At 59.0% G+C, this 17,004-nt stretch overlaps 2 protein-coding genes across 10 annotated transcripts in view; one reads left to right on the forward strand and one right to left on the reverse strand.

Annotated features, from left to right (window-relative positions):
* Positions 1-108: 108 nt before the first annotated feature.
* ABHD12B (abhydrolase domain containing 12B) lies at positions 109-5,720 on the reverse strand. The gene is made up of 13 exons (XM_065839082.2): positions 5,591-5,720; positions 3,770-3,897; positions 3,198-3,300; positions 2,992-3,111; positions 2,685-2,715; positions 2,508-2,553; positions 2,287-2,416; positions 2,017-2,057; positions 1,679-1,758; positions 1,438-1,520; positions 835-913; positions 578-702; positions 109-243 (listed from the first exon to the last, which is right to left on the reverse strand). Exons 1-13 carry the CDS (start codon positions 5,671-5,673, stop codon positions 222-224), a joined length of 1,071 nt encoding a protein of 356 aa, XP_065695154.1. The 5' UTR covers positions 5,674-5,720; the 3' UTR covers positions 109-221.
* A 5,909-nt stretch (positions 5,721-11,629) lies between these two features.
* The window catches only part of NIN (ninein), a 69,624-nt gene continuing 64,249 nt past the window's right edge, over positions 11,630-17,004 (forward strand). For 6 of the 9 annotated variants that reach the window (XR_011739485.1, XM_065839249.2, XM_071809824.1 and 3 more), the window contains exon 1: positions 11,654-11,728. The gene's annotated coding sequence lies outside the window, so the exon portion shown is untranslated. Of the gene's footprint in view, positions 11,729-11,857; positions 11,935-14,885; positions 15,037-17,004 lie in introns of those variants that run through there. The other 3 variants (XM_071809828.1, XM_071809822.1, XM_071809823.1) reach the window with 3 other exon arrangements.

Raw genomic sequence — 17,004 nt, forward strand, 5'->3', positions numbered from 1 at the left:
CAGCCCATCTGCTGCTCCTCGTCCTGGCTTGTGTGGTCCTGTCCCAGGAGCAGCACCCAGATCCCAGCACCACCTCCACCCCCTGAGTAACCTGCAGCATCCTCCAGGTTAGAAAGTTTCTCAGTAGTTTTTATTACCTATAGCAGTAAATTCAGTGCCATGAGGGGTTCCGGGTGTGGGGTTGAGGGAGTGCTTGTGGTCGCTGCCTGCAGCAGCCGCCATCACTTCATGTTCAAGAAGTCTCTGCAATGAGACACAATAAACCTTATGCTGTATTGCCCACCTTGAGCCGTATTTCTCATTCCTGGATGTGGGGCTGAGCTAGGCTTAGAGCAAAGCTGATGCTCTGTCCACAGAGGAGCTGGGGACTGTCCCCAGGGCCACCTCCCCGTGTCACCCAAGCTCAGGATGGGCTGAGGGCAGGGAGGAGTGACTGGAGCTCACAAATGGATGCTCGAACGTACGGCAGGGAGGGGAAGGAGCAGGGGCAGTCAGCAGCAAACAGGGATGCACTCATGGAAGAAGCAGCCAAGGCCCATTCTGTACCCCCTCCCCATTTCTGCAGAGCAGCACTTACTTCACCAGGGCGGGCAGCTCCGGGTTGAATGAGATGTAGTCATGGCCCAGACCCAGCTTTTTGGGAAAGTTAATGAACTTCACCTTGGATTTGTCTTTGTAGGCGCTGTGTGCCACCTCGAAGAGCTGTCACGGGGTGCGAGTGTGGTTAGTGCCATGCACAGGGACCCCCAGACCCACTCATGGCCCCTGGGGCTCCCAAAACCAGGCTAAACCAGCCCCATTAAATCCCACGCAGAGGGCGATGCTGGTCCCCACCTTGTGGCCCAGGTGTGGAGGCAGCACAGCATCATCTTCGGCGTGCAGGATGAGGAGCGGGCAGGTCAGCACCTTCACACTGCGGGCAGCAAGCACAGCACCCATGAGTCACCCCTGGAGCCGAGAGACCCAAGGGAGCCTCCCTGGGTGCTGCCAAAATCCCCACAACAACCCTCACCCCCCTCAAATGCCTTTCAGAGCCATCCCAGCCCCTCGGTGGTTAAGGGCAGCTGAACTGCCCCAGGGTGATGCCCACCCTGCTCACCCCAGCACCCAAATAACCTTAAACCCCTGCCACAGGTTGCTCAAGCTTCAAAAGCACCCACAAAGACGGGGGGAAGGACCCTGCTGTCACAGTGTGTGCTGCAACGCGGCCAGGACTCAAAACAAAAGGATGTTGGCTTGCGGACTTTGCTCGATAGTAATATTGATATCTGAAGTTATGCAAACAAAAAGCTACTTTTAAAGCATTAGGGAGCTGGGTAAACACAAATGACATGGTGTGACAGGTCTAACCCGTCCTTCCCCGCCCAGTTGGTCCCAGCCTCACCCCTGCAGCCCCAGGGGGATGGCTGTGTCCCCCCCGTCCCTCTGGGCACTCACTTCTCGTCGCTGCGGAAGAACATGTTGCCCAGGGCTAGCGAGTCCAAGATGAGATACTCGAAACCTGGGAACTGGCGGTAGATCTACCAGGGAGAGAGTTTGGGGGGTGCTAAGTCGTGGCTTTGATTGCCGCATCCTTCCCCTGCCCGGGGAGATGCAGGGGGGAGATGCAGGGGGGCTGGGGCTGCCACCGCTGGGGGACCCCGTGGGCAAAGTCCCCGCCCTGTCACCCTGGGCTCACCTTGGTGAGGGGGATGTTGGCGGCCGCATCGCGGATGTTGGTGTAGGGCGACTCCAGGACCACGGCATCAACCTGGACCCCTGAGGATAAGAGCAGACATGGCTGTGGGGGGCTGTGTCCCACCCTGGGGCTGCTGTCACGCTCCTGTCCCAGGCAGCAGCCAAAATCCCCCATTACGCTAAGGAAGATGGGGACAACAGCTTGTCCCTGCCATGGGGCCGAGCCTGATGCTCAAGCAGAAAGTAAAGGGGCTCTCCAGCTCTTCTGTGGCCTGCGAAATCTGGTCAGGGACATGCAGAGGGACACCGTGGGGCCAATGCAGCCACGCTGGCCCTTACCTCGCTCCTCCTGCAGTTTTCTTGCTGCGTTGGTGGCAATCCTGTGACAAGAGAGGGGACAGTGAGGGGGAGCAGCCACAAAGCACCGGGGTGGTGCACAGCACCCTTGGACACCCCTGGGTTTTGTTTTTCAGTTACCTCTACTGAGGAGATGCTCCAGCCCCTTGGTCCATCCCCATGTGGCACCGGTCTGGCAGCAGTGTCACAGCCTGGGGACCGGCCGTGGGCTCGGGCATCACCCAGCACCCACGGGGTGTCCCCCACACCTACCCCGTCCCCAGGGAGTGTCCCCAGAAGAGGATGCTGCTGTTCCCGCTCCGCGCTTTGGCCCAGTCGTAGAGCGCCAGGACGTCCGTGGTGAAGCCGCTCTCTGTGGGGTGTCCGCTGGAGTCCCCATAGCCTGCAGGGGACATGGCTCTGTGTCACCACCCAGGGGGGACCAACCCCAGGAGCGGTCACTCAGCAAAAGGCAGAGCAGGGGGCGACTTTACCTCTGTAGTCAAGAGCCAGGACGTGGAAGTCAGCAGCCCCCATGGTCTGTCAGAGGAGCGGCACCGTGTTACGCCATGGGGTGGGGGACACGCACCCCCGGGTCCCTCTTGGGTCCCCGGAGCCAACGTGACCCTTACACCCAGCAGGTCCCTGTCCCCTTGCAGGGGAACCCTTACCTTCAGGAACTGGACGCGGTGGCTGGCAGCCCTGATGGGAAAAATGACATTAAAGGGACCCTCAGGGGACCGTCCCCTCCAGCGCCGGCTCAGGCGAGGGACCGGGGTGACTTTTTCCCAGGAGGGGAGAGCTGGATGCTCTGCAGTGGGTGCGTTCCGACATTTCCCTCTAACTCAAAGGGATTTTTCTTGACTCACAAGGTCAGAAACCACCACAGCAATCCTGGCCCCACTGGCTCCTGCACCGAGTTTGCTGGTTCTCAACCCATACAGAGACATTACATGAGAGAAGCACCCAAATACCCACCTGCTCCCCCCGTTGCCGTGCAGGTAGATGATCACAGGATGAGCATCGCCAAGTGCCTCCTCGTACCAGCGCTGGTCCTTGCCCTGCGCCTCGGCGCCTCTGCTGCCCGGCACCGTGTGCCTGGGGGCCAAGAGCGTGGTTACCCGGGGCAGGGACACCCAGTTGGCCACTGTGCCCACCCGGGGTGCCAGGACTGTCCCGCTCACCAGATGCCGACGGTGACACCCGGCTCGGTGTCAAGGTACAGGCTGACGGTGTTGTTCAGCAACAGCTCCGGCCGCCGAAGGTCCACGAAGTATGGGAATGACACTGATGGAGAAATTGCGCAGCCGTCATACGGACAATGCAGGAACCCTCACACCGACAACCCAGGAACCCCCACACCCAGCTGCTTTCACAAGTTTTTCCAAAGCAATGTGTTATTTTTTCTGAAATAATGGCTGTGCTGCAGCCGGCTCACGGAGTGGGTGGGCGAGCGCAGCCCTTTGTCATCACCTCCCACCCGAATTTCTAGCCCCGTCGATGCTGTCCGTGCCCAGATGTGTTGCAACTTTTGGCGCTAAACAGGGTCAGCAGCACAGCATTATTACGGCTTGCAAAACACGAGGCGCCGACAGGTCCCTCTGTGCCTCCTCTGCAAGCCAGGGGGGTTGGATGGGTGCTGTTCTGGAGCCACCCAGGCACCGGGTGCGGCCCCTCCCACGTTTTGGGGACCCTGTCCCCACGCCCTGGCTTGCTGAATCCCTAGTCGGGGGCTCTCGCAGTTGGGACAACTTACAGAAGTTCAGGAAGACGAATTTGGTGAGCAGGACGGGGAAGAGGCGGATGAGGAAGGGCACGGAGAGGTAGATGAGGAGCAGGTCCACGAGGAGGGTACGCAGCCGGGGACACCAGGACAGCCAGCTCCTGCAAGGGAAGCAGCTTGTCAGCACATCCCCACCATCCCAAGGGATTTGGGGCACCATGGTGCGGGGTCTCCATTCTCAGCCCCACTTGTTATGGTTGGATACAGCAGCTTTTCCCTCGCAAAGGTCTGAGGCTGCTGGTTGTGTCCCCCTGGGAATGGGAACTGGTTCCCCACACCGGGGTTGTGTTTGGCTTCTGGGGATGGGGCTGAGGGGTTTGAACAGCCCCACTGTGACACGAGAGGCCACGATCCGGTCCCCCGCAGCCTCGGGGACAGCGGCAGGCAGGAGGGGCAGGACACATGGCAGGGCTGGGAGCTGCAACTCAAACCGGCAATAAGGAGCGATCTGTGGCAACACCCCGAGCTGTGGCTGGTGAGACAGCATCACAGAGGTGTTCACAAGAGCCTCTGTAACTCTCCAGGGACAAGGAGAAAAGCTGGGAAAGGGGCCTGGGGAGCCCACAGCCCCATAGGAGAAACCAGTTCCCAGAACACCAGCACGGGGTGACAATCTCCAGCAGTGTCCTGCGCCAGCCCCAGCCTCCGAGAGGGAAGAGAAGGCCAGGAGCCGGAGCTTGCCCAGCATCACTGTCCCTTGTGGGCTGACAGTGATGGGGAAACTAGTCCTGGTGCTGGGGGATTTAGGGCAGAGGTTTCTGACAGGCGTCCAAGCACAGCTCGCTTCCTGCCAGCACATGCCCGGGGTCACTGTCACTCCTGCAGAAGCGGATTTAGTCCATTGCCTGCCCTGGGGAGTGCTGCAAGATGCTGAGAAAGATTGCAAAGGGGGTGCCAGGGCAGGATGGCGTGGTCCTCCAGGCACAGGCACCTTTCCTGGGAGGGTGCAGGGTGGCACGAGCCATGCTGGAGCCACGGGGGGCTCCTTGAGCCCCAGAATGCCCTGAGACTTTGGTCTGAGCAGTCCCGCTGTCCAATGGCCAGCAATGCCCTCGCAGTCACTACCGTCAGTTTTTAGGTGTTGCTCTTGTTGTACATCTAATATTGAAGCACAGGGGCGAGCACTCACACCCGCCCTTGCACAACACCTGCTGCAGGTGAGAACTGACAGGTCCAGAGCGGGGTGGGGCAATGTCCCACCAAGGGGCACCCCTGACAGCTGGTAGGGCAACAGGCCACCACGCAGCATCACAGGGATGCCAAAGTGACATGGGGACATCGCGATAGCATGGCACCATGATGGGGGGTGGCATGGCCACAGTATTGCACCACAGCCACGGCAAGGTGACATGAGGACATGGCCGCAATATGGAATCATGGCAGGGTGACACGGGGACATGGCCACAGTACGGGATCGTGGCTTTTGCGGGGTGCCACGGCCACGGTGGGGGGGTCAGACATGGCTTCATGGTTCCAGCAGGGTGACAAGGCCACGGAGCGGGGACACATGAGCACAGCCACCACATGGGGACAGACCTACGCACGGGGACACACGGACGGCACAGGGGCACAGCGTTAGCACACGGACACAGGAAAAGCGGCAGGCGACACGGCTTGGGTACAGCGCATGACCACTACAGGGGGACCCGGCGGATAAACATCGCCCGGGGACAGCGACACTGTCCTGAGCTGCGCAGCGCGGCGCTGCCCGGCCCCGGCTCACAGCTGAGCGCCCTGCAGCGCCCCTACGCCGGCGTAGCACCCCATGCTGCCCGCCCCGCGGCGGGTACTCACCGCTGCTGCCGGGCCGGGCGGACCCGGCCCCCCGTTCGGCCGTTGTCGCCGTCGCCACCACCCCGCTCTCCACGCCGCCGCATCGCCCCGCCGACCGCCCGCGCCGGCGCGCCTGCTCGAGCCGCCAGGCCCCGCCCCCGCCGCCAAGCCCCGGCCCCACGCCATGCACGTCCCAGGCCCCGCCCACGCCCAGCACAGCCCGCCACTCGCCGCTACCCGCTCGGCAGCAGGCCACGCCCCCGAGGCTAAGCCACGCCCCTTCGAGCCGAGGGCGGGGCCAGGTTAAAAAACCAAACAAACAACAGCGGGACTTGGGGGGTTTGGGGACAGCAGGGTGAGCATGAGCCAGCACCGGGCCCTTGTGGCCAGGAAGGCCAATGGTACCTGGGGTGGGTTAGAAGGGGGTGGTCAGTAGGTCAGAGAGGTTCTCCTGCCCCTCTGCTCTGCCCTGGGGAGACCACATCTGGAATCTTGTGTCCAGTTGTGGCCCTTCAGCTCCAGAAGGACAGGGAACTGCTGGAGAGAGTCCAGCGCAGCCACCAAGATGCTGAAGGGAGTGGAGCATCTCCCGTGTGAGGAAAGGCTGAGGGAGCTGGGGCTCTGGAGCTGGAGGAGAGGAGACTGAGGGGGGACTCATTCATGGGGATCAATATGGAAAGGGGCAGTGTCAGGAGGATGGAGCCAGGCTCTTCTCGGTGACAACCAGTGACAGGACAAGAGGCAATGGGTGCAAACCGGAACACAGGAGGTTCCACTTAGATTTGAGAAGAAACTTGTTCCTGGTGAGGGTGTCAGAGCCTGGCCCAGGCTGCCCAGGGAGGCTGTGGAGTCTCCTTCTGTGCAGCCATTCAAACCCGCCTGGACACCTTCCTGTGGAACCTCAGCTGGGTGTTCCTGCTCCATGGGGGGATTGCACTGGATGAGCTTTCCAGGGTCCTTCCAACCCCTCACATTCTGTGATTCTGTGATATATATTGAGATATATATATATATATATATGATTTTTTTTTTTTTTAAAGAAATGTTTCAAACCAAAGCTGTTGACTCAAGTGAATTCTCCACCAGTTTCACCTGGTGGAGGATGTGACACTTTCATGTGACATCACCTATCCCTTACAGTTCTTTAATCCATTTGTTAAAGTGGTGTTTGATTTGGATTTTTCTCCCTAAGACTACATGGTTGTATGTTGTCTTTTTCTTCTTTGACTTTACATTTTCTACCTCCTAATTTAAGATGGAGCCTCTAAATGAAAGGAATGCCAAACCTCATACAGAAACTCGGTTAAATCCATTAAATTTCACCTTCTTGAAACTCTCACCAAGTTCCAATAGGGGCAGAGAAGTTCTGCACTCAGTTGTTCTTATGAGGCTTTTGCGTACTGCATACCTTATATTGCCTGAATTAACTCTTTATCCTCAGCATCCTATAGCAACAGATTAAAAACAGAGAAAATAAAACCTTCCCAAAAGGAACAAAAGTGTTTATGTTTGTGCTATAATGATACTGAGTTGCTTCATTTCTTTTGATAGTAACTACACAAGTTTAAATATCTCCACAAAAGAAAAGCATTTAGTCAGGGCCAGGCAAGGTGGGACACGATGGTGGGACGGGGGCACAGGGCCCTGCAGCACCCAGGGTGGGTGTCTGGTGGGGGGCTTAGAATCACAGAATCATAGAATCATTTTGGTTGGAAAAGCCCCTCAAGATCATCGAGTCCAACCATAACCCACCCCTGGCACTGCCCCATGTCCTGAGAACCTCATGTCCGTCTGTCCAGCCCTCCAGGGATGGTGACTCCAGCACTGCCCTGGGCAGCCTGTTCCAATGCCCCACAGCCCTTTGGGGAAGAAATTGTTCCCCACATCCAACCTCAACCTCCCCTGGTGCAACTTGAGGCCGTTTCCTCTGCTCCTGGCGCTTGTTCCTGGGGAGCAGAGCCCGACCCCCCTGGCTCCAAGCTCCTTCCAGGCAGTTCAGAGATCAGAAGGTCTCCCCTCAGCTCCTGTTCTCCAGCTGAACCCCCAGGTCCCTCAGCCGCTCCCATCACACTTGTGCTCCAGCCCCTCACCAGCTCCGTTCCCTCCTCTGAACACAAATCGCTGTGGTTTAATGTGGATGCTCCAAGCCCCAAATGCAAACAGAAAGACAAACAGGGCCGGTCAAACCGGGCCCACTGGGGCTGTGGGCAGGCGGGTGCACGTTCCCCGTCAGCAGATGATGCAACGAGGTGGCACAAACCAGCCGCAAGCTGCTATTCTTGTGCCACGGGGGCAGGAGGGCAGCGGAAGCGACCAGCAGATCCGGCTGGTTTTACTTGCAGGAGCTTTTTCCTTCCACCCCCATTTTTTCCCCATTCCCAGTGGGTGCTGGGGGACGTGGCATTGCCACAAAGGTGATGGGAGAGATCACCCCCAAGGATGGGCAGGGTGCAGCCAGCACTGCCTTTAGGGGTTTTATTTGGCAATGAGAACCGGAGGGGATCAACACAGAGTTATGGCAGATATTTTGGAGCATCTTATGGAGCATCCATGCAAATAGTTCTTGCAATAAGGAACCAGCACAGTAAACACAGCAAATATAGAATCATTGAGTAGTTTGGGTTGGAAGGGACCTTCAAAGCTCATCCATGAGCAGGGACATCTTCACCAGCTCAGGTTGCTCAGAGCCCCGTCCAGCCTGGCCTGGGATGTCTCCAGGGATGGTTCATCCACCACCTCTCTGGACAACCTGGGCCAGGCTCTCACCACCCTCAGGGACAACAATTTCTTCCTCATGTCCAGCCTGAACCTCCCTCCTTTAGTTTAAAACCGTCACCCCTTGTCCTGTTGCAACAGGCCCTGCTCAAAAGTCTGTCCCCATCTGTTTTATCATCCCCTTTTAACTATGAAGGGCTCCTCGGCTGGAGGGGAAATCCTGGAGCCCAAGGGATGTGCAGGATCAGGCCTGAGCAGCAGGGACAGAAATGCAATTTGTACAGCGGGGGCTGGACGTGCGATGGCAGCAACGAGCCGCAGCTGGGGAGGCACAGCGCTGCCGTGGGTGAGTGCGAATCGCCATTGTTTTATGAAGAAAAAAAAAAGCTAAATAAAAAAAAAGTTTGGGCTTGTTTCAGTCCAAACTTCTCCCTCCACCGGCTGTGAGATGGGGAGGTTTCCGGCTGTTTTTTCCTACAGCATCTTGTCTTAAATGAGCCATTTGTTTACATCTTGCTGGTGGTTCCATAGCTGGTTTTGCTCATTTTCTGGCTGTTTTATGGCCCTGCTTCCCCCGGGCTGGCGGGACGCCAGGGTGACGGGCGTCTCACAGCAGGAAGAGACCCCCAGCTCCCCCCTCAGCTCCCCGGCCGGGCCTTCCCTCACCCCAGCAGAACAAAGCTCCCCATTGTGCAGGGGAAAGGGGCAGGACAGCGTGACGGGGCAGCGAAAGCCATGTCAGGAGGGTGTTTCTGCAAAGCCCAGGCACCCACAGCCTCGCAGCGGGGTCACCTGGTGCCTGCGCAAGCGCCTGGTGCTTGTGACCCTGTTTTTGGGTGGCCCCGTGCCAGCCCCCCCGCTCAGTCCATCCTGGGCGCTGGAGCAGCTCATGTCCAGCAGTCCTGGATTTCCCCACATGCCCCCTTTTTTGTCGCATGTGGCGGCGTGGGCGAGCGGAGGTTTCCTTCCGCCGAGCTCGCTCGCAAGGCGCTCGCTGCAAACGCCACCCTCAAACGCAGCTGTTTGCTGGAAGGGGGCTCCAAAAATAGGCTGGCGGGGTCTGCGTCTGGCGGGGCTCCTAGAAACGCGCTTTCCTCCTTTGGGAAAGTGAGGAAAAAATAAAATCAGGATGCCTCTGCTAACAGCCGGTCCTAAAAATGAGTCAGGAATTTGCACTGTGGCGATAGAGCCGAGCCGGGGGGCTGAGCATCCCCACGGCTGGCTGGGGACATGGGGACACCGAGCGTGCTGCCTGTCCCCATCGCCCACCCGGCTGCACGCAGGCAAACACGCGCCGAGTCGCTTTGTTGGGTGATGTCGGGGGGTTTTTGGGGCTGTCGCTTGGATTAGCGAGGGAGCAGCGGCGAGGAGGAGGGTGAGGGGATAAAGGTCCTGGCACTCGCCGGGCTCACAACAAAACAAAGCACCAGATGGTTTCAACTTCGGCATAATGCGCGGTGAAAAAGTGTTTGAACCAGGGATGAAGAAAGCAAATGCGGGAAGAGAAAAGAAAGAAAAAGCCCTCAGCAAGTGTCAGAGCAGAAGAAAGCCTTGGAGAAAAATGGCAAATGTTAAAAAAAGAGCCCTCGCTCAGCACAAAGCCGCTAACATCTGTCCAGCAAAGCCTCTCGCCAAGGCCCCCTTCCCTTTAAAGTCACCTTTCCTCGCCTCCGTCATTGCGGGGACACAGCCCTGTCCCTGGGCAGGGCTTTGATTGATGCTGAGGGACCCATTCGGCTCTGCCATGTCCTCGGTGCTGGCGCTGGGCAGCCGGCAGTGATGCGCTGAGCAGGAGCACTCGGGCAGCAGATCTACCCCAGCTGATGCAGTGGCTTAAATGTTACATTTTTTAGCTCATATATGGTGTCCCACATGTCCCTGTCACCGCCGGTGGGACTGTGGGGCAAACCAGCCCGTATCTCATTGGGTTTTAAGCCTGGTTTGCTACCAAAGCAAGGTTTATATGACCCATCGTCCATCCAGGCTTTTGTGTTTCCCTTGCTCCTCTGCCATAAGTATTTTGAACCTGCAAAGCAATTCCGAAGTTGCTTTAAAAAAAGGGAAGAGGGCTTAAAAGTTATTACGTCCGTAGCGCTTTTGGAAAACAAGCAGCAAAATAAGGCCATGCAATTGTGCGAGAGCAGATTGCAGGGTGAGCTGAACCCCTCATTAGCCCCCAGAGAAGCCACAAGCCTTGGGGACCGCCAGCTCCCTGCCACGCAGGCTGTGCCTGCTGGCGCTGAGCAGGAGCGATGGCTCCAGCCTCTAATGAGGGCTGCTGAGGCTTAATTAAGGGTTTGAGTTTTGCTGGTGCCTGTGGATGTTGTGTCAGCAGCTCCAGAGCTCCTTCCCCACCCCGCCGTGGGATGGCTCATGGGGCAGAGGGTGACCCCTGGTTGTGTCCCCCCAAAGCAAGTGGGGGGCACAGGCGGGTGGGTGTGCTGGGCCACTGTGGGTGCTGGGGTGAGCGGAAGGGCTGGGTGCCATGGGGTGCAGCGTGGCGCTTGTATCACAGTGACATAGGGGGACCCAGAGGGATGCTGACCCTGTAGGCCTTGGGATGGCGAGGAGCCAGGATGCTGTGCCCTCAGGGCTGGGGACAGTGGGTGGCATGGTGCAATGACCTTCAAGCATGGGGCAGCTCAGGTGATGTGCTATTGTTTTTTGGGGGATGATGAGGTGCTGCATGGCCATGTCCCCAGGGATGCGGGAGAGCGGGGAACTGGGATGATGCCACCTGGGGGACAGGACAGTGGGGAGCTGGGGTGATGCCACCCTAGGGTGCAGGACAGGAGGGAGGTGGGGGGATGCCATGCTGGGGTGCAGGACTTTGGGCAGCAAGGGCTATGCCACGCTGGGGTGCAGGACAGTGGGGAGCTGGGGTGATGCCACCCTGGGCTGTAGGATGGTGGGAACCAACGTGAAGCCACCCTGGTTTGCAGGATGGTGGGAGCCAAGGTGATGACACTCTGGGTTGTAGGATTGTGGGAACCAAGGCGATGCCACTATGGGGTGCAGGACATTGAGCAGCAACGTGATGCCACCCTGGGGTGCGGGACAGGAGGGAGCCGAGATGATGCCACCCAGGGAACAGCACAGCGGGGACCCGGGGTGATGCCACCCAAGCGGCAGGACACTGGGGACCACGGCGCTGCCACCGGTGGTGTGGGACAGCGTGGCGGACCCCACGCAGCTGTCACCCGTGGTGCGGGTCGCCGCTGACGCCAGGCGGGGGGCGGGCCGGGCGGTGCCAGCGGGGCCCCGCCGCACAAAGGCCGCCGGTCGCCCCCGCCCCGGGGCCGCCCCGCACCCCCGGGGCCGCCCCCGAGCCGCGGCCCAATAAACGCCGCCGCATTTGAACGCGGCGCCTCCCCCGGCCCCGTTCCGCAACGCAACGCTCCGCTCCGCCGCGCCCGGAGCCACCGGGACCGGCAGCCGCGCCGGGTGAGCCCGGGAGGGGAGCGGGGGTGCAGCGCCGGGCCCCGCGGGTGGGGGGATCACCGAGCCCCGGGGCGGTGCGGGGGGTTCTGGCCGCTGCCGGTCCCTCCTCCGCGGGCGGTGCCGGGGCTCAGCCCGCCCCTTCCCGGTACCGCCGGCCGCGTGTGCGGGGCGCCGGCCCGGGGCGGCGGGGACGGGGCGCCGGCGGCGAGGTGGGTGCTGGGGAAGTGGGGGAGATGTTGGAGGGAAGGGGGATACTGGAGCGAGGAGGGGGGGTGATGCTGGAGGAAGGGGGTGATGCTGGAGGAAGGGGGTGATGCTGGAGGAAGGGGTGCTGGGCATGGGGGCTTGTAGCCAGAGGGTGCGGGGGGCAGAATTGAGGCGTATGTGAGCGTGAGGGGGACACCGTGCGCAATCCCCAGCAGTGGCCTTCGTGCTGGTGGCAGCACCCAGTGCTACTTCCCCCTCCTGCCAAGGGCACCCTGTCCTATGGTGCGTCCCTGTCCACAGAGAGATGCTCCAAAAGCCCCAAAACGTGGAGGGTGGGAGGCGGTCCTGGCCCAGCTCTGCCCGGGCTGGGCTGAGGAAGCAGCAGGCTGTGGCTGGGGGAATTCAGAACAGCAGTTGTTTTGTCATCGGCGAAGCCCTCGCTGTCACCAGGGTGGCAGACGGCATCTGCTGTCTGGTCGCAAACTGTGGGCCTGTCACCTCTGGCACGTTGGGGTAAGGATGGGGGTGAAGTTTTCGGTGGGAAGACCACAAATCTGCAGCCTGGGAGGGTCAGCAGCCAGAGCCAGATGCACTGGGGGGTTGTGGTGCAAGTGGGTGTCAGTTTGGGTGGGTGTGTTGATCCTGCCCATCTTTCTCCGTTGCTCACCGAAGCGGGGATGATGGTGAGAGACTCGCTGCCCGGTCCCCACGGCATGATGGATGCGGCGTTATCGCCGTGATTCAGCACAGCCCTGGTTTATCGGACCCGGTGCAGGGCTGAGCTCTGCGGGAATTACCCAATTCCTTATTTCCCGGTGCATGAGGCATCGCTGGATAAATTCCCATCTTGCTTTGTTTACTTCTGACATAATCAGCTTTGTGCCTATACCTTGGGCTTTATCGCACTCAGGGCTCCCCGAGTTATTGCGGTGCAACTCCAGCCCAATTTGCAAAATCAAAACAGATGGGCGCTTTGTTTTTCCTTATTGAGGGGAAGGCTGCTTATTGAAAGGCCCTATTACAATGCAAATACCGGGGTGGTGTGAATATTCAAAACACTGCGCTTCTTTTGAAGCTCTTTACATAAATTTATAGCACTTTATGTGCCATCGCTGCTTTGCTAATCTGGAGTGGAGCTTGGTTAACAGAATCGCTTTATTTTCTCTTTTTCCTGCCAACTTTGGAGGGTTTGGCTGTGTTTTGGGGAGTGGGGCAAGAGGTGGCATTGAGGTGCAAAGCAGCCAGCACTGGGCTGCAGGAATTATGGCCGTGCTCAATGGGGGAGGCGGCACCGCCAGCTGTAAGGCTGATTTTGGTGGTGACCCCTGAAGAGCCGGGCGTGCTGTCGAGTGATTTACTGATATTTGGGTGCTTTATTGTCCTTTCGGGGTTTTGTCCCTTTCCCTTTTGCTTCTCGGTGGGACCTTTTGTGGAGCTGCTGCTCCCCAAGAGGAGACGGGGTGTTGCGGGGTGGACCCATCTCAGAAGTTGCCCTGACACAGGCGGCAATGTGGGGGTTTCGGGGTGTACGCAGTGAATCACGGCAGCTTAGTGGCAGCTGCTGTGGATGAGATGGTTCATTAGGGGAAGGAGATAATGAGGTAGATGAGACAACCCCAGCTTTCCAGCAAGGGCTCAAGGGTCTGGGTTTGGTGGCTGCCGGGCATCTCGTCATAAGCTCTGCCATTAAAAACTGGCGTCCTGGTGGGTTTTGCCACTCGTGTTCACGTTGTCCCGGTTGTCCCAAGCACAGAGGGACGGGCGAGTTGTTTTTAAGCTGCCCGAGGTAGATGCTACTGAACCATCGCGTCTCGGGGAGCGGGTGCTTGTGTTTTGGAGGTGGCCACATGGTGCTGCTCCACTGGGCACTCGCTAATTGTCAGGCCCTCGTTTGGGTCGTAGCATCAAAAGCAACGTTGTCCTTGCTGTCCCTTGCAGGAGGTGACTCGCTGGAGGCCGTTCCCTTCTTGCAGTGGGCTACTTGGGTTGGAGGTGGGGTAGCCCACAGCCCTGGAGAATTGGGGATGCAGCCCAGGGCAGAGCATCCCCAAAACCTCCATGTGGTGCCACTGGGCAGCAACAAATGTGCTGTTTGCATTAATACTGTTTTGCACACAAAAAAGGGCATTGTGCTAATTGTAACGGTTTTACTTGATGGTACCATTGATAGACCAGGTAATCTGTGTCTTTATTAGTTGGAGGCTAAATCTTGGAGGTTGCTATTGATTCCAAGCACTTAATATGCGAAGCGGTAATTATGGTTTAAGCCTTTATTGTTTGAGTTAAATTTAGCTGAGAATTTAGCCGTATCAGGCCTCTACATTGTGTGCCGTGAAGGTTATCTGGCCCTCAGGAGGGGCCGGATTTAAAGGAGAGAAAGAAACACCAGTGCAAACTTCCTTTTCTCGTCACCCCTGAGCGCTTTGCTTCTCAGGACTTGTAATAGGGAGAAGAGAAATAAAGAATAATGTGGTTATGACTCCAAGTGGTTCTCCTAAACCTGCACCTTTCTGTGCCATCTGCTCAAGCTGGTCATTTGGGGGGGTTAACAGGACACAGAAGGCCAGCTATAAATCTGAACAAAGTGATGCCCTGTGCAGGGAACAAGCAGGGAACCGGGGACCCCCCCAGCTGCTGCCTGCCCACCCCTATTATCCCGCCGGCTCCGGGCCGCCCTCCTGCATCTCAGCTGCTGGCCCATCTGGAGCGGAGATGAAAGGCTGGGGGTTTAATTCGGGCTTTGTGTGACTCTTCTGTTTCCCCCCTCCCCTCTCAGCCCTTTCTCTGCTGCTGGTCGCCCATCCCCAGCCCCGCCAGGCGCGCGGGTGCCGAGGATGCCGCGCACCCCGGGTCCCTGATGCCCCTGACCTCATTATTTTGACTGCTGGGTGATGCCCGGCAGCGTCCTGCGCTCATCAGGTAGGAGGCTCGGGGTTTGCTGTTGGTTTTTCCTCCTCTCTCTGAGCGCTGCTGAATAATTCAGCCGGGAGTAGGCATCTTGGGTCACCTTGCGCAGCCGGCTGCGTGCCGGAGCCGCTCTAAGATGGAGGTTGTGCGGGATGCGTGCGGGATCGCGGCAGCTCGCCGGCCTTGACTGACTGCAGGTAGGCGAAGAGCGTGGCCCTTCTTTCTTTATTCCTGATGCTTTTTGCGCTGGGAAGCATGAAATCCCCTCCCCGGGCTGCGTGGGGGTGGCTGGGTCTCACCGAGCTGGTGCGGAGCCCATGACCGTCCCTCGCTGTGGGGACACAGTGCCCTTGCCCAAAAGTCACCGGGGCTGTAGGGCAGGTCCGTCCCCAGGCAGGGACTTTGCACCTGATGCTCTTCTCCTTTGGGGATCGGATTTTTCTTGCTGGTTTTATGGGGTCCCCAGTGCCTCCTCCCTCACCTGGACCCATGTGGGGTAAGTTTTTGGGGCTGAGTGCTGCTGTAACACCGAGAGGGGGTGACCTTAATGCTCACCTTGTGTGATGGCATTTAGCGTTCTGCACTGACTGGGGGAGCTGGTTCTAGTTGTGTGGAAGTAGTGTCGGGTGCTGGAGAGGATTCTGGGGGGCAGGAGGTGGCGAATGCTGAAGATAAGCTCCAAAACGCCTGAGAACCCCCACGGGTCGGAGCCACCTTTACTGCAGGCTCGGCTGTGAGATTTGCGGCTGCCAGGGGTCTCCCGATGCCGGTGCCTGGTAGAAGCCGCCATCAAATGCCCTGAACTGTGGGTGAGGGTGGGAAATGGAGTTACCAGCGTGAGTACCGGGAAACCAGTTTGCCGCTTTCCTTCTGCTCGCAGGTACCTGAGTTTTCGGGTGCTGCCTCCTCCCTTGCGCCCTGGGTTGGATGCAGAAGTGTCTGCGCCCCCTGTCCTCCCCGCAGCGCTTGGGTGCTTTGCTAAAGCAGCTCAAGAGGCATCTGGGGGTGAAACCAGGGGTCACGGCAGGTGTGAGCTCAGGGGGGGCGATGTGGGGATGGGGAGGGATTGTGGCGATGCCGCTGTCCTTGCTGGTGTCACTGCAGGAGGAAGGATGGCCAGGCTGGGCTATTTTTGTCCCATGGACCCTGCACATTGCTTGGCACCAGCCTTGCGTCCCTCAGCAGGCGCAGGAGCCCGACGCCACCCTGCGTTTTCATCTGCTCCTGTGGCCAGTGAAACTGAGGATGTGGCTACTGCAGTGTCTGCCCTGGAGATTGCCCGGTTTTCCAGCCGTGGTGGTGGGATGGGTTTTTCTGGTTGCCCCTCTGCCGTGGGGTGCTTGTGTGAGCTGGCGTCGGTGCTCTGGGTGGTGTTTGGGGCTGCGGTGGGGCCGGGGGGTGAGGTGGGGGTGCACCTTGCCGTTGGGGCAGTTCCGCCTGTTCTGGGATGTCCCTGCGCACCGTTGGTGACACGGGTGGCTGCAGGAGCCCTGCGATGCCCAGGGGGAGGAGGGGACGTGGCTGCTCCGTAGCAGGTTTGGGTAGGAACCCCATCTTTGGGAACTGTGGCTGAAACAGCCTGCAGTGATGTGGGTGAGACAAAATTCACATGGAGACCTGGCTGGTGCCGGTCTGAGCTTGGCTGAGCATCCCGGGGTGCCCAGGTGTGTCCTTGGAGCACTGGGTCCCTGCAATGCCCGTTGCCACCCAGTGCCCCCAGGTTGGTGGCACGTCCCCTGCAGTGGCCGTGCACGCCACAGCTGTTGTGGCAATGGGTTACGCTGCTGCTGCCCTGCAGCCAGACCGGGTGAACAGATGCCAGCCAAATCCTTCATTTCAAACAGGAAATTTCCCTCCCCAAACCAGTTCCTGGGGCTGTGATGCTCTGCTTAGTGATGGGGAGAAAGAGACGGAAAATTATTGGCTTGGAGGGGAGGACAAAGCCCTTGGGTGAGCGGCAGGGAGACCTCCCCCAGCGCAGGGCACCCTGGGGCTTTGTGCCAGGGTTTTGGAGGAGGGCAGAGATGCCACGCGCTGGCATCGACAGGGCTGACGGTGTGTTGGGGCTCCCTGAACCCAGGCCAGCGTGAAAAGGAGCATATCTGGTGCAGGGATGCGTGTTGTGTTCGTGGAGGGGGGTCAAGTGGCACCAGGGGAGGTTGAGG

The sequence above is a fragment of the Patagioenas fasciata genome, chromosome 5, assembly GCF_037038585.1.
Source record: "Patagioenas fasciata isolate bPatFas1 chromosome 5, bPatFas1.hap1, whole genome shotgun sequence".
NCBI lineage: Eukaryota > Metazoa > Chordata > Aves > Columbiformes > Columbidae > Patagioenas > Patagioenas fasciata.

Coding starts and splice junctions, on each gene's coding strand:
- ABHD12B (XM_065839082.2), bottom strand. CDS start 5,673: ATGCGGCGGCGTGGAGAGCGGGGTGGTGGCGACGGCGACAACGGCCGA. Junction 3,898..5,590: donor CGCCCGGCCCGGCAGCAGCG/GTGAGTACCCGC, acceptor CTTCCCTTGCAG/GAGCTGGCTGTCCTGGTGTC. Junction 244..577: donor GAGCTGCCCGCCCTGGTGAA/GTAAGTGCTGCT, acceptor GTCTCATTGCAG/AGACTTCTTGAACATGAAGT.